This window comes from Amblyomma americanum, chromosome 11, assembly GCF_052857255.1.
Source record: "Amblyomma americanum isolate KBUSLIRL-KWMA chromosome 11, ASM5285725v1, whole genome shotgun sequence".
Lineage (NCBI taxonomy): Eukaryota > Metazoa > Arthropoda > Arachnida > Ixodida > Ixodidae > Amblyomma > Amblyomma americanum.
Genome location: NC_135507.1, coordinates 97,318,579 through 97,338,713, shown reverse-complemented (window position 1 = coordinate 97,338,713; position 20,135 = coordinate 97,318,579). Strand labels below are relative to the sequence as shown.

The 20,135-nt window shown below is 45.7% G+C and overlaps 1 protein-coding gene across 1 annotated transcript in view; it reads left to right on the top strand.

The window, feature by feature from the left end:
* The window catches only part of LOC144110174 (solute carrier family 4 member 11-like), a 107,165-nt gene extending 87,423 nt beyond the window's left edge, over window positions 1-19,742 (top strand). The window contains exons 9-14 of the mRNA XM_077643009.1: window positions 813-926; window positions 2,211-2,343; window positions 10,898-11,289; window positions 11,963-12,454; window positions 14,737-14,950; window positions 17,866-19,742. Coding sequence (XP_077499135.1) covers window positions 813-926; window positions 2,211-2,343; window positions 10,898-11,289; window positions 11,963-12,454; window positions 14,737-14,950; window positions 17,866-17,932 — 1,412 coding nt within the window. The 3' untranslated portion in view covers window positions 17,933-19,742. The remainder of the gene's footprint in view (window positions 1-812; window positions 927-2,210; window positions 2,344-10,897; window positions 11,290-11,962; window positions 12,455-14,736; window positions 14,951-17,865) is intronic.
* The last annotated feature ends 393 nt before the right edge of the window (window positions 19,743-20,135 follow it).

Genomic DNA, 20,135 nt, shown 5'->3' with positions numbered 1-20,135 from the left:
ACAGAGGAAAAGCGGTGCTTTTTCCATTGCAAGGCTTTACGAAGTATTGCGACGTGTCAGAGAAGAGCAGTTTGCGAATGCAGTCAGTCGAAGCGGTTCTTAAATGACTAATTTTACCGCTCACCGGACAGCTGATCTTTAATGCAATATTTGCTATGAATATTATGGAGCCGGTTTGGCCTGATAGTACTTCAAGAGCAGCCTAAATTTTGCAGTGAGGGCTTGCTGGTGATCGGTGCTCTGAAACAAGCATAATTCTCATACACCACGCAAGCTCATGTCGTGCGCGTTCTATGTTACCAAGAACTGTGCTTGGAACAAAACCAGGTGCAAATGCAGAGTGCGAGCCTACACTTTCCAGCTTACCATGGCAATCACGCAATATGTAAGTGGGGAGGAATAAAGGCATCGTCGAAGCTTCTATTAAACGCCTCTTAAAAGCAATGGCCTCAGGGTTTATGCTTTGCGCATGAATATCTTGCAGCGTTCTGTTTGTTGCATGTCCTAATCTTTAATTTTTCAGATATTGATGGCGCCGAGGAGAGGCGCGCATTTATATTTCTGGTTAATCATTATCTGTTTAGTGTTCGGGTCCTGATAACAGGGGCTTGTTAGGTGCACCAGCTAAGATGTCAACATTTTGCTTCGTCAAAATGAAATATGACGCAAATTAACAATGATTTCGAAGGATAAAGAGCGATTAAGCGTGTTTATCAGTGCATCCGTACTTTTAGCTAAATGTCTCCGGATTTTCTCTACAAAAAGCTTTCAGTTTGTGCATGCACGTGTGACTGGTATCCCGGATATTGCAGATGTCAAGAGGTGCATGATTAGCCAGACCCTCGGAGGTCTGGGCTTCGCGATCCTAGGCGGCCAGCCACTCGTCATACTGATGACCACTGCTCCCCTCAGCCTTTACATAAAAGGTGAGCGTGCCTACTGAGCTTTACGTGGATATTTTTCGCGAACTTCTTTCTACTTTTAGACTGTATGGCGTCTTTTCTTCGTGGTATTGAATCTTCAGTGTTAGGAAACTGCTTTTAAATTGGGACTAGATCTAATAAGCAATGCTTACGATAGAGCTCAGTGCTCCGCACTCAACCGCAAATATCGCTTCCTCAATGCCGTAATCTTTCGCAGCAGTCCTGCTGTGCGTCTGCTACCAGCGAACGCATGAAAAGAATATTTCCTAGGGATGATTTATCCGGTAATGCAAGTTAAATTCAACACATTGAAGTATAGGTGGGCGATATCTGGTGCTTGGAAATACTTTTTTGTGCATTTCTATTTTCCGTCGGTTCTGCTCCTGCCCGACGTGTAAAGCGCCTTTGTTTGTTCTACTTTGTTGACTGAGATCGCGCGCCAGACTTGGTGAAAAAGTCGCTTCCGTTTGCATGCAAGCTGGTGACGCTTCTTATACGACGATTAACATCCCGAGCTGAGGAGGCATTATCTTGACACTACATAGTCATCTTTTTTTTTAGGCTATCCATTATTGAAAGGATACATATCTTATCTATAGATTTTATATAGACTCTACCGTCTTTATATAGGTATTTCGTGTTGAATTTTATTTTCTATAAACTGTCTGCAGGTAATCCCACTAAATATGTATGGCCATAAATCTACTCATTGTTTATAGATGATCTATAGGATTTGATGTTATGTTATTTGATACGTCTGTATGTGGGATATTATGCTAGGCGAGTAAGTGTGTCTTCCTGTTTTCTGTGAGATGCTGCATACATTTTGAAATTTGCACGAGTTCCTGTATTTGCATGGCCTGTGCGTATTTACTCTGTGTCCAAGAATTCCGTATTTGTACACCCTCTATGTATTTACTTTCTGCGTTGCCGAGAAAACAGGGGCAAAAACCTCGTCAAGCTGCTCGTAGCAGCCTTTTTTTCTTGGCCTAGCATTTCGTTTGTCATACGCGGAAGAATGCTGAATAAAGATTGATTGGTTGATTGACAGATTAATCGATGAATTGATTGAATTATTGACTGACTGACTGACTGATTGATTGATTGATTGATTGATTGATTGATTGATTGATTGATTGATTGATTGATTGATTGATTGAATGAATGAATTTTCTGCCGACGTGTACAGTATTTGTCTGTAGAAAGTCTGCTAACTTCAGTGACAAGACTGTGAACAAATTATAAACTGTCCAAAGAAGCTTTTGTAAGGGATTTCTCTCCGCGCAGTGATCTACGACATCTGTGAGGATTTTGGCTTTGACTTCACCGCCATGTATGCCTGCGTCGGCCTCTGGAACAGCTTCTTCCTGTTCCTATACGTAGTGTTCGACGTAAGCAAGATTATGAAATGGTGCACGAGGTGAGTGTTCTGACGAGGTCTGCCTAAATCTTGTTCCACGCAACATAGCAATAAGGAAACACATTGCACTGGCATGACGTGAGATCTAACGGACGCACTCTTTACTACCGATCGCTACGCCAGTCTAGGCAGCCCTTCAAAGTCGCAGGTGACAAAGTAGCAGGATCTGAAGGAATTCGCGTTGAGTTAACGGAATTTGACGGCATTATTTAGCCGAGTTTAGCAGGTGTTCATGTCACGACCAGTGAACATAAAAGTCGCTTTACAAGTACACTGCTTACGTTCACACCACATGGTCTTTCTTACATCAGGGCCGTATGCTGTTGTGTGCAAAGAAAAGTAATAAAATCCTTTGTTAAAAATTCACGAGTGATCAAAGGGCAAGAGGAAAGGGAAGGGGAAAGGGGAAGAAAATGCACTTTGATGTGTGTTCATACTTCGTGAGCGTTTTGTGTTGTGCTATTGAGCCCATTCCCGCCAATTAAAACCGAAGTTCTTTGTTCAGTAAGGCAGGTTGCTGGGCTAGTTGGCTTAGCATTTTCTGAAGCTCGGAAAAAATCCACCTTGGCTCAAATAAATTCCCACAGACAAAACAAAAGAAACAAGGGAACTACGGACAGTTGCCTGTCCGTTGTCCCCTTGTCTCCTTTGTTTTGTCTGTGTGTATTTGCGCCAAGGTGGATTTTTTTCAAGCTTCAGAAAAGTTCTTTGGTAAACTTCTACGCTCATTTAAATCTCCCGCCATTCCGGTTTCATGCTCGTCAGATGGCGTTCTAACTTCTCTTCGTACGTACATGCCCGAGTCCTTTTGCGTTTCGACTGACTTGCGTACGGATGGAAGCTGATCATGACGACATCCAAAGCGCAGCGCACGAAGCTCGCAGTCTAGCACGTGCGATGCAAAGCCGTGGCGAGGGCCGAGTGGTCAAAAGCAGCGGCCAGTAAGGCTGATCTGTTCCCGCCGTCGAGGGTTCGAATCTGGCTCGTGGCTATCAGTTTGAGAGGGCTTTTAACGTAATAGCGGTAAGGAGCTCGTGTCGCAGAAAATCCGGTGTCATCGTCGGCGTCGTGGACAGTGAACGAAAAATCCAGAAAAGAATCCACAGAGAAGCAACGTATGAGGCCGGTGGGCCACCTGTGTCACGTGACTTTCATGCTTCATCACAACCTGCCGTTCGGACTATGAGCAATCTGCACACAGTGGCAGGTGGCAGTTAAATTAATGCTTGGTCACTCGGGAAGAGCAACCAGCGTCGCTCAAGGCCCACCGTTGGCAGCACCTGCCGTCGCAGAGCAGTAGCACATCGTTTAACCGGTGCATCACTGCACCAAGAGTGCTTGAGGACACTCAGGGATCTATGAATGTAGAGAATGACCAATTCTTCATATATGGGAATTAACCAATACGCTATCGCGTCATACCCTTAAGGTGGACGCGGGTTCGATCCCGGCCGTGGTGGTCGAATTTCGATGGAGGCGAAATTCCAGAGGCCCGTGTACTGTGCGATGTCAGAGCACGTTAAAGAACCCCAAGTGGTTGAAACTTCCGGAGCCTTTCACTACGGCGTCTCTCATATAGCCTAAGTCGCTTTGGGACCTTAAACCCGCATAAACCATAAACCAGAAACTTTAAGGCGTAGCTTAAGTGTCTCCTTCAATTTTTTATTTATTCCTTTGAACCGGGTCACAACGCAACACACCCACCCACATACGACGGGCAGTGGCTTTTCTTTACAGTGGGACTTGCAGGACTTGCTATCAAGTTCCTGTCCCGTCCCTTTGTTGGACACCGTGGTGGGTGGCTGGCACCATGACCGAAAAACTAAATTTTTTTATGGCTCCCCAACTTTCAAAACCTGATCGCTCTCTCAAAAGAGGGCGGAACGAGACAGACAACATCTTTCAAAAGAGAAAAGTAACTTCCCCAAATATCATGTGATCCACAGTGAACAACAATATAAATAGATTCTGACCTCTACTTAGTTCATTCACCAAAACGCAACACCAGAACGAAACATTCACTGCACTTAACAGAGTATAAGTTTAATACTGACACCTTTCGTTATTCATTTTTTTCTGCAAGCGATCAGGGAATGGAATATTTTACCTGGAAATGTTGTTAATTCTGAATCTTTGAGCAGTTTTCTTTGTAACCTGTCATAATTGTGTATTTGAACATTTAGTGAAGCATTGCACGTGCTTTTGTGTTGCTTAATATTGCGTCATGTATTTTGAAGCTGTCTCCCATGATTATCCATTTTACAATGTTATATCAGTTGTATGAACCTTCTCTGTGATTTTTTTTCTTTTGTGACGTACCTAAAAATAAAACAAACCTGTTCCCATTCCTGCAACAGCCTCGAAAGAGGCTAGCAGTATGTTCCAAATAAATAAAATAAAAAACAGGCAAGAATAATATCCCCCTTCCTTGTGTCAAAGTGCTTGACTGAAACCTTAGGCATTGGCTATAAGCTGTCAAAAATGGCCAGCGGCGACTTATTGCTTGAACTGTGTGACAATGTCCAACAATCTAAGCTCTCCAACCTAACGTCCATAGGGGAAATCCCGGTCTCCGTGACTCCTCATCGCTCACTTAACACTGTCCGAGGCGTAATATCGCAAAATGATTTTTTTCACATAATTGAAAAAAATGCTCGAAGGACTCATCGACCAAGACGTCATAGATGTCCACCGAATCAAAATCTGGAAGGACAACAAGGAAATAGACACAAAAAACATGATCCTGACGTTCAACACCAGCACCCTGCCCGACACAATTGACGTGGGATATTTGAAAATCAATGTAAGACCATACATACCAAACCCTCGCAGATGTTTCAGCTGCCAAAGGTTTGGCCACGGCTCACAGAGCTGCCGCGGTCGCAAAACTTGCGCAAAATGTGCTTCGAATGATCACCAGTCTGATGTATGTGATGCAGCCCTGCGCTGTGCAAACTTAAGGAGAACATGCTGCATACTCCAGGGCGTGTCCGTCCTGGAAGAAAGAAAAAGTGATAATCGCCATAAAGACAATAGAAAACATTCCATTTAAAGAAGCGAGAAGGCGTTTTGCGCCCACAAACACATTCTCCTTCAAAGCAAAACAAAACTTCGCTGATTTGGTGCGCAGGGGCGTAGCCCCACACAGCACTCTGGCACCTGCCAAGGCCGCTCCCACCGAGCCTATGGCAGGGCCATCCACGCCCCAGGCAGGGTCAACGAAAGCTGCCCTGTCATCGCCAAAGCAGGGACCGCCGGTTCATGGGTCGGCATCCCGCAGGACCTCCCCCCCCCCCCCCCCCCCCCCCGTCGGGAGAAACCTGTAACTGACACAACCGCGGGTGCGCGGTCCTCCAGCACCTCTGTTGAGGTGATGGATAAAACGCCCACTCCGCCGCCATTACAGCGGCGGAACAGCTCTCTTGAGTGAAAAACAGACAGGCCCCTCACAACGGGCCCACCACATAAGTAAATCCCCTTTCATTTCCTCTCAAAAACAGAAACATGGCTTTCTTAATTCAATGGAATTGCAGAGGACTTATGCGGAATTACAGTGACATAACACATATTTTATGGGCAATGTAACAAATAGTTTTATGTCTTCAGGAGACCAATCTTGGTCCACTACATGTGCATATCCTGAAACATTATAAAACTTTTAGACGCGATCGCGAGCAGGCAAATCGACTCTCGGGAGGCGTCGCAATTGTCGTCCAAAGCGGCGTCCCTGCTCGAGAAATCAAGCTCAATACAAAACTTGTGGCGGTTGCAGTCAGCATCGTCAGCTATAAAACACTAACAATCTGTTCCGTATACATTCCTCCACATTTACATTAACAGTGCATGATCTAGAAGAATTGATAGATGAACTTCCAGAGCCATATCTGGTAGTTGGGGATTTTAACGCCCACTTCTCTTTTTGGGGAAGCGAGCGCTGCGACTCTAGGGGGCAAACAATCGAAGATTTTATCCTCTCAAATAACATCTGTTTTTTAAATACTGGAAAAGCCACTTATTGTTGCCCAAGCTCGGCAAAAATGAGCTTTCTCGATTTAACTTTCGCATCACCATCGCCTTTTAACGATTTTAAATGGGATGTTTTCAATGACCCTCTGGGAAGTGATCACCTACCTATTATCATCAGCCTCTCATCGTCTACTTCAGTCATCTCCACAAGACCACGGCGTTGGAAACTTCACCTCGCCGACTGGTCACTTTTTACAGCTAATGCCACACTAGAAAAATAATTTTGTGAAGACCTCACCATAGACGAAATTAATGAAAGGTTTACTACATGCATAATATCGGCCGCTACACTAGCCATAACACAAACAACAAAACTCGTACACAAAAAACATAAAGTATGGTGGACACAAGAATGCACATTAGCAAAAAAACAACAAAATAAAGCTTGGGGCTCTCTGCGTCGGTAACCAATAGCGGAGAACTTGATTTCCTTTAAGAGGGCCAAGGCCAGAGCGCGATTCATTCGAAAAAATGCCAAGAAATCCTCTTGGCAGAAATATGTGTCCTCAGTAAACAGCTCAATAACCTCAAAAAAGATGTGGGAAAAAGTTCGCAGATTCAGTAGTGACCATACCCCTTTCACACTTCCTCTATTGACTACCTCTATTCACTTCCTCTATTGACACTTCCTCTATTGACACCTTGTCCGCCTCGAAAACACCATCCGAGAGGCGTTCATCCACAAACAGCACTGTATCGGGGTCTTCTTCGATTTGGAGAAGGCCTATGATACCACGTGGAAGTTCGGCAACCTCCGTGACCTAGCAGAGCTAGGGATCCGCGGCAGGATGCTGAACTGCTTGAACGACTTCCTGACCAACCGCACATTCAGAGTCCGTCTAGGAGCAACTCTGTCAATGACATTCACCCAAGAGAATGGCGTACCCCGGGGATGCATTTTAACGAGAACAGAAAGCTGGGCGAGTTGGAATGTATTCATCTCGAAGCAGCGGGAAACACAGGACAAGAGGAAGAAACATGAGACGGCACGAGCGCTTTTGTTGTCTCATGTTTCTTCCTCTTGTCCTGTGTTTCGCGCTGCTTCCAGATGAATGCATTTTAAGTACGACACTCTTATAGTAAAAATTAATTCTTTGGCCAAAGTAATACCTAAGTCCGTAATGTATTCAGTTTATGTAGATGACCTACAGATAGCATACACTTCTTCCAGCATACTGTCCTGCGAGAGACAAATACTAATCACACTAAATAAACTGCCTGCTTGGGCAGAGAAAAATGGATTCAAATTCTCTCCTCAAAAAACAGTAGCTGTTCTCATTACAACGAGGCCTACAGGTCGAGCCCAATCTGTGCTTGAATCAAACCACACTGCCAGTCAAACAGGAACATAAATTTTTAGGCGTCACTTTTGACAAGAAACTTACATTTCTACCACACATTAACAACCTTAAAAAGAAAGTATCCCAAGCCCTCAGTGTATTAAACGTACTCTCGAGAAAACGGCGGGGGTCCGATAGAGCATGCCTATTGCAAATATATCGCTCTTTGGTGCGCTCCAAGCTGGACTACGGGTGCATAGTATATGGTTCAGCCAGAGCATCCTTCCTGAAACGACTGCACCGTGTTCATAATCTTGGTCTGCGCCTATCAACTGGAGCATATATATAGAACATCCCCGGTAAATAGTCTTTATGTTGCAGCTAATGAGCCCACACTACAGGATAGAAGAATCACACTTACATGCACGTACATCCTAAAAATCTGTTCTTTTCCTAATCATCTCTGCTATTCCATTGTTACCAAGTGCTATCTAGAAGATTATTCAATAATAAATCACATTTTATCAGGCCACTAATAATGCGCTTTGAGGATAAATGTGAAGAGTTGGCAGTGCTGGACGCCCTACCAAATGTTGCACAAAGACATGAATATCTGCCATCATGGTACGGCCTCCCTTCGGTGAGTGGATTCACACTGACACAAGTAAACAAAGAGCAAATGCCACACAAGCACATACTGCAAGAGTTCTTTGCCTTACAAGAAAAATATGACACCTACACTGAATTTTACACTGATGGCTCAAAAACAGAAAGTCATTTTGGAAGTGCAGTAATTCAAGTAATTCAAGGAAAAAATGTTACGATTACCACAGTATGCATCGGTATTTACTGCGGAGTGTTATGCCATCTTTGTAGCCATAGAACAAATAGTAAAACAAAACATAGAAAATAGCATCATTTACACTGATTCACTGAGTGTGCTCAAAGCGCTGCACTCTACAAATGCTGCTGAACCCATAATAGGAAAAATCAAACATAATATAGTTAAAATCACAAAGCAAAAACATAACATTATATTCTGGTGGGTCCCTAGCCATGTTGGAATTTTAGGTCATTTTGGAAGGTCATTTGGAAGGTCATTTTGGAGAGAGCAGATGCTTGTGCAGCGTAAGCTTGAATTGGTGATATAAAACAAGTTAACATACCACACAGGGATTTTTCTAATTTACTGCAGAGTAAACTCAAGCATAAGTGGCATATTGAATGGCAAGAACAGAAAAACAACAAACTACACTCTATAAAACACGTTTTGGGAAAGTGGAGATCATCTAAACATCAAGAACGTTTTACAGAAGTTATTTTGTGTCGACTATGCATTGGACACACACACCTTACACACAACTTCCTATTGACAAAAAAAGACAAACCTCTCTGCAAAATGTGTGGCGATGAACTCATGGTAAACCACATTTTAATTGTATGCACAAAACTGGAACAACTGAGGAAAAAAAATGTCACAACATTCTACAATGAATACATCCCACTACACCCCATGTTACTTTTGGGTGATCAAGCACTGGTTGATTTTTTAAGCATTTTTAAGTTCCTCAGAGAAGCCAATGTTTTAAACAAACTTTAGATATAAATAGCATAACCTTTAACAAAAGCTCTAACCGTGGGCTTGGCGCATCATAGCCTCAATTGCTTTTGCGCCATTAAAATCAATATACCTAACTAACTATCTAATGCTAGCATATTAAAAGAGACGAAGCCTCCCGTTTTACAGCGATAGCTTTCAGGCGCCCATTCCTGGCCTTCGCGTCGTAGTCGTCCGCCGTCGTCGGCGTCGGCGTAACCGGTGGGTGCGCGAGTACCCACCGGTTGCACCGTTCAACCTGAGTCGCATAAGCCTCGAGTGTCTCTTTGCAACAGCCACCTGCCAGTGAAGAAGTGCATCACGTAACGCCTAAACTAAACTGAAATAAGTGCCTAAACAGCTATCGCTGAGTCTCGCGTTACACAGTCGTAACAGTCCTGTGAGTTTTTTTCCCCTCTCTGCCGCTGAGGAAGACCATCAGCTGTGTCACCTCTGCCCCTCCCTCTCATGATAATGAGCAATCCAAGACTGGAAAAGGAGAAAAAACGTTGATCACGTGGCAGCGGATGGGGAATGCTGTCAGCAGCAGGTGAATACGGCAGTGCTACACACTGAGAAATAAAGCAGTTGTCACGTGGTCCAGGAATAAGGAAGTCATTTACAGTGTTTCTACGGAGGGCATTATTTGTTAAGGCTTTGACAAATTGCCTGATGTAGCTTTCGCTATAAAAACTAACAATAAAATCGGCGCGTCCTGGGGCCTCGGCCGTCGGCTCCTGGTGACTAGCTGCGGCCAATAAGCTTCGCGGGCCAGGAATCATTCAGCCATCTCCTTCATCGTGGCGGCCGGCACCTCACCACTTTCTCCTTCCTGTGTAGCCATCCTCTGAAGCCCATCACCACTTCGCGCGTCTCTTTGTCACCGATAAGCACGATCGCTCGGTGGCCCCAAGGTAGTGTGACGAAGAAGACGAAGTTGGCAGTGGCCCGAGACGGAGCGCTCGCGCTAAGCCTGCAGCCATTAAAACCATCCCATTGCCATCAGTCATCTTGTCTAATTCTTCGGCTGGCCGTCACGTAACAATATAAATATCGTTAGCCTGCATAGTTTAAAAAAGAATATGCTTTGTCAAGAGGAAAGCGCACACAGGCCACTATTTTACGCATTTCGCAGTTTACGCACCTTTAGATGTTTCGCGACATACTGTTTCAAGTCAGCGTACTTTTCCACCAGCCACATTATCTTTCGGAAATAGTGTCGATGTGGAAAGCGCACTTAATTCAAACTATTAGCAGTGGTTTGCACCGCCACTCTAAATTAAACAGAAGCATCCTTTTGGTCTTGGTGCTTATTTTTAGACTTATTTATGCCGGCATTGGTAGCACGTACAACTACCACACTGTACCACCGAAGTCGAAATGGCAGATGGACCTTCCAAAATTGAAAAAGTGTAGGAAATAACAAAACAAAACTGACACACGAACAAGAGTCTCTAACCAAATGGTCCAGCCGTGTTGCAAAAGACATGAACAGTAAATGGAGGTGCGTTGGTGAAGTCTGCTGGATAATGTGCCTTATAAATGGTGGCGATTGAAATAATGAGCGAGGTCATGGTAAATGTAATTTTTCCTCTGTTATTGTGAGGTAGAACAATGGGCATGTTTAGTCCAAGGTTTACCTCCATCGCAGGTCTACCGAGGAGATCTTCTCACTGTTCATCACGATAGCTTTCTGCGTGGACGCCGGACGTGACGTGTACAAGGACTTCCGGCGCCACTATCTGGCCCCAGAATGTACGAATCCAAGCCTGGCAGCCGGTAACCACCCTGCGTCCGCGGCCGCCGGCAATACAACGACTGTTGCCAGCGCCGCCTTGGCGCTCGTGCCGTGCCAACGAGACGCAAGCATGCTTTTCCTGCTTCTCATGTTCGGAACTGTCATGCTGGGCGTGTTCCTGTACAACTTCAACAAGACGCCATACTTGCTGCCCTATCTGCGGGACCTGCTGGCTGACTACGCTCTACCCGTGGCTGTAGTGGCGTTCAGTTTCATTGGCTCCTTCGTGTTCTCAGATATCCAAAGTGAGTGCCTTTACACAAGCCGCCACCTTGCCCAACATAAAATCAACTGCGACGTATGAGATCAACTAAGAAATTAATGTTTAAAAGCTCGTAAAACATTTAGCAGTATTGACTTACCAGTTGAAACCATTATTCAGCCTGAGCTGCAAGCAATAAAGTGGAGGCTGTAGTAACAAATGATGGATAGCATTAGCCTAGGCGTTAAGAATAGCTAAATGTTTTTTTTTTGTAATTGCAGCTGTCAAACCAGAAATTGTGGCAATCAAAAAGGAAGCGTAAAATCTTTGGAGCTTTAAAACAAAGAAAATGCTCAGAGAATGATGCCTACATAAGACCAAAATAGAATGCTTGTGAGTCTGCGCACAAATCTTTGACGTTAGAGTAAAAAACGAGTTTTTGATGATTTATGGCGGAAAAGTGTTGCTATTGGTGTAGGAAAGCAACAGCAAGAATGGATATTTAAGTTTGTACCTTAGTTTATGGCAGGCTGCGCGCGACACATCTTGAATAGCAATAATTGCGCTGTTTTTGTCTGTTCGAGGTAGCATCGAACAAGTTATAAGATATAGAATGAGCTTTATAAAGTCAATATATACGACCGACAGAACTCAGAATATGATGCAGAGCTCTCGATTACTGCGTGCACGATAAAAGAAGGCTCTTGTTATCCCAGGCGAACAGTTTCAGTACTCGGACGGCTTCTCCTTGGAACGGGCCCACGTCGAATCCCTTCCCGTGTACGGAATCCTGGGTGCGCTGGGCCTAGGATTCGCCCTGTCCTTGTTGTTCTTCATGGACCAGAACATCTCGGCTGCCATGGTCAACAACCCCAGCAACAAGCTCAAGAAGGGCACCGCCTACCACCTGGACCTTCTGGTCGTCGGCCTGCTCAACGCCGGACTGTCGCTCTTCGGGCTTCCGTGGATGCACGGGGTGCTGCCGCATTCGCCACTGCACGCCCGCTGCCTGGCCGACCTCGAGGAGCGCGTGGACCAGGGACACGTCCACGAGGTGGTTGTGCGCTCCCGCGAGACGCGCCTCACGGGAGTCCTTTCGCATGTGCTCATCGGACTGTCGCTTCTCATGCTGCCCTACCCGTTGTCCTACATTCCCACCGCAGTCCTTAATGGGCTGTTCCTCTACATGGCGGTCACGTCTCTCATAGGTTCGTGCCCATGCAGTGCTGGCAAACGCGCTCGTAAACCTCGGTGCACATGCGCGAACAGTCGCGATAGAAGATACTAACCTTACAACGGGTATCGAAAACTATGTTTTTGTTGCCAGGGAATGCGCTGTAATCGCTTATGACAAAAACGAAACAATAGCTACGATGGATATACCCGAGCGACCAGTAAAACGGCTCTTTCCTCCGCGCAATGAACACGCTGTTAGCAGCGCGAAAAAAATAACTCTTTATCGTTGAGGTCAATCAAAGGAACGCAGAGCATCCTTAAGAGATTGTTTATACTGCACCAACTTCTCTTTTTACTGTGGTAGCATCTGAAGCCGCATCCGAAAAGAAAGTGCCTGGTTGCTCACAAAATATCGCTGACCGTAAGTAAGGCCACCAGACCGCTCATGACCGGTTGTGTTAGGCAGACATGTAGGAGTGCGCCAACACACCAGTCAAAGAATGACACAAAACCCCATGTAAAGGGATCAGCAGTTTCTAATCTTATCGCGTTGTCAACATACAATGTAATTGGGTGTCTCTTAGAATTTTTTCCTTGTGTTCTTGTCCCTGTGCTTGCACACCATAATCGTACTGTTTTTCGTCCGTCAAACGCTTGCAGGACTACAGGGGTAGTATACAATGCGCGACGAGGAGAACTCTCACATTAAGCTGGTGTCCTCACAATGCAATAGTGCCATGAATTATTCGTAGCAGTGCAGGAAAGCTTAATAATGCAATTGTTGAGCGACAATTTGGAACTCGATTTCGACGTCTACGAGCAACGCAAGAAAGCATCAGACTGGACGGGCCCTACTTGTGCGCCATCATCCATGTATGTTCGCGCTGTTTTTAGACACCAGCTTGCAACAACTAGCCCTGGCCAGCTTTTTCTGCGACGCATTTCTTCCGTTACACCGGGCGAAGGTGCAATAATTGTGCACTCTAAGCACGAGTGAGCCTATATGGGAGTGAAAAGGGAGTGAGCTTTCCTGTAGCGCAATCCCGTTTAAAAAAGAAGGAAGTGCGCTAGAGGACAACTGAATGTCTTTTAACTGCTTTCTGTTTAGTGCGTACCCTATCCCCGATCCCTTTCCTGCACCCAGCTAGACTATATGTCCGCTGCAACCTATCGAGAGTGGCACACTTTGGCCCACGTGCCTCATCTGCTCAGGCCTACAAGGCAGGAAGGAGTCTTAGGTCCCAACACAATGCACCGAAATCCCTAGGCCGACAGTACTTGTTCTAAATAAAGAGTCCCAACCAGCTACCATCTTAACAGACGCTGCAAAGGATAGAGAGGACCGTGCCAGTTAGGCTTTCGTATTCGATAGTTCATCCTGTGCCATTTTATATCGTGTGTTCTGTATTAATCACGAAGTTGTTTTAGCTCTCGTTCATTGTGCGGGAAACGTGCTGCAAACATCGTGCGGGAAACGCGGCGGGTGAATATGACGCCGAAACGAGAGAACATCAAAGAGAGCTTTCCGAAAGTTTCTTTCCGAGTTGGTGTGCAGCTTGACTCTCGCGGAAGGAAGCGGCACTTCGCCAGAAGAACGCCGTGTGGGCCTTAGAAGTTTCTACACTCAGGGCAAAAGTCGGGTTAGTGGCGGGAGCATGTAGCATTGAGTTAGCGGTTCCGTCCCCACATCACAAGCCACGAAGCCGGCGGGTTGTGTATGTGTGAGCAACAGCTTGTTGCTACCCAGTAAACAGGCGTGAGGTGTGTATAAAGTGACGGGAATACGGCGTTAAAGAGGTGGTTCGGTGGGCGCGCTCTGGCGCCCGAATGGTCCTGCGGGTGGCAGGGACGGGACCCTGAGACGGGCCTCATTTGCGCTCAAGACACAGTAAACTTACAGGCCTGTGTCATTTACTCACGAGGACAGGATCGTGGCAACGTGCGTCTCTGGCTCCTTGTGGGCTCGAATGAGGTTGGCGGCAGAAGTGGTTTGGTGTGTTTGTGTGGCATGGCATGACGAGGACGAGACCGAGTTCAACAATGCAGCTCACGCAATCTATAATTGATCTTTGACAGTACTACGCGGGTATTGCGAAAAATGTCTTGCTTATTTCTACTCTCAACTGCGAGAGACGCTACCATGTTTTAAGGTTGCTAAATGATTCCAAAATTATAAATATCAGTTTTCGAGCCTTACGTCGCGTGCAGTACTTATAGTATGTCGTCCCTTCTGATTTTTAGGCGCTCTTTCGTAAGTAATCTTCACCTGAAAACTAAATACCACCCCTGCACGTATAAATTTGTGATATCGCAGGCAACCAGATGTTCGAGAGAGTAACGCTCCTGTTCATGGAGCAAGCGGCCTACCCTCCGAACCACTACATTCGACGTTGTCCGCAGCGCAAGATACACCTCTTCACCTCTTGCCAGTTGGCACAGCTGGCATTACTCTGCTTCTTTGGGTTCGCTCCCTGGCCGTATGTGCAGATGGTCTTTCCCGTTATCATCCTTTTGCTCCTGCCTCTGAGGTGAGTTTAGGGCAGCTGTACAACGGTAAATACCTCCAACCATTGGGTACACAAACGCCCAAAAAGTGAAGCCAATGTGATGTATATTGATCTCCGAAATTGGCTCAGCTGTTTATGCAAGCAATTTCACCAGCCGCCAAGCTGCGTAGTGGGCGTACTGTAGCAATCCTGGAGAAGTGATGGCTTCAGGCTGTTAAAATTTACCGCTTTTGAAAGATAAGCATTTAAAGAGAAGGACTCACTTCAGGTTATTCGCAGCAATGCTAACAATCAATCCGGTCATATTTTAACTGGCCTGAAAGTAAGCGATAAGTAATTAACACATTTTATCTTAGACAGTTTACATCCCCTTTTTTGCCTTCGCACGTTGTTGACTTGAGTCTAGGACATTTTCTCTAAGCTCACTCATCTCTCGGTCTTAGGGTGGGCTTCATGTGGCCGCAGTTTCACACATACACTTCCCACTCCTTTCTTCCTCTCTCGATCTACCTCATCGCCCCCCTCCCCCCTCGGTCTTGTGCAATGCTCATACTTCAGAGGCGGCGCCACCGTCTTCCATATCATCTGGTATTGGCAGGCCATGTCCATTTCACCGTAGTAGATGTTTATTCATTTTACTCGCTGTCACCTACTGGGTGGAACAGCTTACCGACGCAAGTACCAGAAGGCAGCAAAGATAGGGCGGTGGCAATGGTAGCTGTATATCCAGACGCAGACTTGGGGCATCATTTGGTGGCTGATGAACGCCCATCGGTTGTCACAGCTATTGGCGTTCATCTCCCAATGGGCGTGCTCTTTTGCCCGAAGCCTACTCAAAATTGTTAGCAACAATTCACGAATTTTTGCAACTAAATTTTTTGTCACCTTGCAGGTTCGTAAAGATAAAGAGGTATAAGACGCACTGAATACAGGATACTTAGTGTTAGAATATTAACACGCTTAACAGTGCGCAGGGTGTTTCTCGTAACCTGAACGAAGGAGAGAAGTAGATGAAGCAAAGTATTTTTTTACTAAAGGCATAATTTCAAGACTTCGCTTTTCCTTAATGTGCTTGTCATTACAATGGGTGTGCCTGACTTCAGTCTGCCTGAGTATGTCTCTGAGCATGACTGCCAAGATTGAACATGGCGTCCTCCACCCTCCGCGGTAGATAAGTGCCATGACGTTCAGATTCGAAGCTCAAGGTCGTTGGATGGAATCCCGCTGTGGCGGCCGAATATAGATGCAAATGAGAGCAAAATTTTAATGTGCGTTGAGATGTCAGTAAAGGCTAAAAAACCCCAAGTGAGCAACAAAATCTCCGTAGCCGTCTGAAATATAATGTGCTGTCTTTTTTTTTTTTATTCGGCAAGTGTTCCATAAGTCAGAGTGAGTGAGAAAAGGGTATGTAGGAGAAAGGAGGAGTGAAGACCAATTTTTATCATATAGTACCGGTTGCCTGCGTAGCGACTGTTCATGCAACAACGCAGACTGATCTGCAAGTTGGTGCCACCTTAGCGCACTTGGGCATGCACTCCCAGACACCCATAGAGCGTGTGGGGGTAGCGGTCTCAGTCTCACAGGAGATGCCCTCGACTAAGTGTAGCAAGTTCAGGCAGAAACTAGGTACCAAATGATAGGGAGCGATCATTTGGTGCCCAGCTTTCGCCGGTCGCAAGCCAGAGAATGGGTCGGAGCCAAAGGTTCACAAACGAAACAAAGTTTATAGAACATCAAACAGACGATACAGAGCATTTCAGTCACTCGTACGAGCACATACAAAGTGATCAATACAAGACACAAGTGACACAAGACAGACGTTACAATACAAGAGAGGCCTTGCACTAAAGTGCACTAACAAACTAGGGGTAAACAAAAAAAACGCAATTTGTTCACCCAGAACTGAGACAGTCCGACGACCGGAGGGTAACGATGGAGCCGCCCCGCAGTCTGGCGCACGCTGCCTCGCTGGTCCGTGGCTGGGCGAGGGGTGTCCAACCCCGGATTCGTGGAGGCGCGCTTCTCGGAAGCTTAAACGGCGGAAAGGGCTGAAAGACCGCTCTCGGCGTTCTTCATATATAGGCGCGCACCGCACACAGTACACCGCAATAGACACAGTAAGGTCAGCAGTCACCTCATCGATGGGACTGAGAAACCGATGAGCCGGGAGGATGTGTAGGGGTACAATCCTGGTGTAGGAAGAAGTACGGGCTGCCTGTCGTGCAAATGACTCTTCGTCTACATTTAGAGCTAGGCGAATGCTTTCTGTGTAATCGTCCGCTTGAGAAGGACAGTCTGTGGCATGAAACATCCGCCAAATATTATGTGCAGCCTTATGTAAATTCCCTGCCTTTCAGTTTTTCCATTTCTCTCTATTGAGATGGCAGGGCCCCCATACAACCAAACAGCAGCAACAAGTGTACAGTAGGCTTATATACTGTCTAAGCATTGTAGGGCGGCCGCGTTGGCTCTTATTTTGTTTACCCATAAAACAGACTTTAGGTGCGACATCTAAGTGGTGTTTAATCATCAACGTCTAAATAGTTCCACTGTATGTGCTGGGGTAGTCCATATTCTCGTGTGGCTGTTCGTAGACGCTTTATGAAAAGTTTGCACTAGCAAAGTAAGCACTCGCTATGCAGAAAATTTTCGCAATATAATTGCAACAAAACAACAAAAACTTCAAGAGTTTAGCTGAACTTCCTCGTTTCTGTCACCTAGGTATCTTTATTTAACGGAAGGTGTTTTGTGTACTAGTTTTCGTGAATTCCCCACCTTCGTATTTTGCGTTACCTGTGCTCAGTAGAAAATTTCGCTCTTTTGATCTGCTTGTACTTACAGGCATAATTTCATTCTGCTCATCATAATGTGCATTTGTCTGGGAAACAGCTGCGTTTTCTTCAATGCAATAATCTTCACTTGTTTTTTCCTAACAGGCATAAAGTCATCACCTTGTTCGTGGACCCAAAGTACCTGGCTGCCTTTGACGGCAAACATCAGTAGTGGATAATCTGGCGTTTATGCAGTTTGTCGATCTGTTCCGATGGCGTCAAGCTTGCTGCAGTGGGACGCGGCGTCTCGATCGGTCACCCAAAAGCTCAGCACGTACAATGACTGACCCTAATGATTTCTAAATCGTTCACTGGGTCTGCGCCTCCTGGACCTTCCGAAAAGCGCTTGACACTTCTGACCTCACTGCAGCTTTGATGCTAGGCTGCAAAACATATTATCCTTATATAAGGGGCCTGTTTGAAGAGGGCTTTCTTTCACTGAAAGTATTCCGCTGCAGAACACTTCGTTGAAGGCCTTCGGAGGTAACATCGACACTATGTTGAAATTCGGATTGATTGATTTACGATTCCTCTGCAACTCAAAAACATAACAAAGCCTTAATGTACTTAGCGACATCACGTAAAATTCTGTCGGTGATGAAATAGTTCGAACTTCGTTCATGAGAAGTTCATCATGTGTACTAAATTCTAGCAAAAGAGAAATTTTGCTTCACTTGCCGTACCTTTTCACGGTGCGTTTCACAAACGGGCACAGGAATAGCGCAATTTTCTCCTTTCCGTCACGTTGCACTCTCATACGAGCTTGGCGGCTCTTTCCTGCTTTTCCATTAGTGATTATTCGGCAAGCTGCTGCCTGCAGTAACACATCCATTAAACTCCGAATTACCCGAGAGGTAGTACATGTACTGCCGCACGTATTACCTTTACCTTCATCTCCACCAATAGTTACCTGCCGTTCAAAGCTGGAGTGCAGTGTCCACAGTGTAGCGACTACCATATCGTTCCACACACAGATTGGCAAAGCTACGCCATTCCCACCTTGTCTTCTATCCTCGACCGCAAATATGTCTTTAGGGTGGAGCGGTTGACTCACTCCAAGGCCCTCGACCAGCAATGACTGCTGGAACGGGCTGAGGCCACATGTAAGGTCCCAGGCTAGGGGCTCCACGCACGACGAACGGCACCAACCTGATATCCAAAAATAAAAATTATTCTTCATTCCCCTTACTCGGTCATTCCACAGGCATTGGATTTCTTCGTTGACTTGATTGTTTTCGCGTTTAAAGCAGGAGTTCGTTATTTTAATAGTATAACCATGTTAATAATTCACATCTCTGTCCCGCTGTACTGATACGGTGATTTGTTTTAGCGTTTCACTTTCAGCACACGTCTTCCTGGCTACTGACAGCACGGTAGGCAGACGCAGTGACAACAGTATGAACACAAATACCAGCCCAAACCTTACATTTACCAACAACGTACGCCAAGCTAACTGGACTTACACGGGAGTGAACCTAAGCATCGAGCATTGCATCCTAACAAATACGCAACCTATTCCAGTTTACGCCCGCACTTCAACCTTATCCTATTGTAGACAGGGACCACTATTGCAGAGACAAGTGTTGCAAGATCAGATACCTAAAGCTGAAAAGAAATTCCATGCCCTCAAAGTCTTGGGATTCTAAGCTCCAACGGGACGTAGTTTATAGCAAAAAATTGGTCCCTGAAGAACTTGTTGGCGGCTGAGCAGACATCAGGCTACCACACCTCATGAAGGCTTATCGGAATTTGAAGAAACGGGGCCTCAGTCAAAAAGCGCAATCGCAAATTAAAACAGAAGATGCCGCAAATGCTACAGCTCGTCTCCGAACACGCGGTCATTCTTTCGTCGCTGCACTGCCACAAGTTATGCAACACGGTACTGGAAGGCACTCTTCACATGAACTCCGGGGGTCACTCCTGCGCCAAATGTTAAACACGTGCTCTTCTCGCTCCCAAAATAATAAATAACCAAGTTCATGCACGAGGTTGAGAAGGGCAAGACTTTGAAGAAGGTCTTAAAGCCACATGCTTCTCCAACATAAAGCAGGAACCATCACCGACCTACAAAGGAACACCCATGTATGGCTTGGACACACCAATCATAAAGGCTGAGGTACAGGCTACACTGGGGTAGCTTTGCACCATATTCGCCCCAGGTATAGATTGAATTACCAACAAAGAGCTCCGAAATTTAGACTCTGAATTAGTTGCCGCTCTCACTAATTACATCTATCAGCATCGGGAGCAGGACACGCTATCCCCTGAATAGAAGTCAGCTGAATTTTCTTGCATCCCCAAGACTAACAAGCCTTCAGACTTTAAGAATATGAGACCCATATCTCTCAGTTCATGCACCGGCAAAGTTCTGGAGC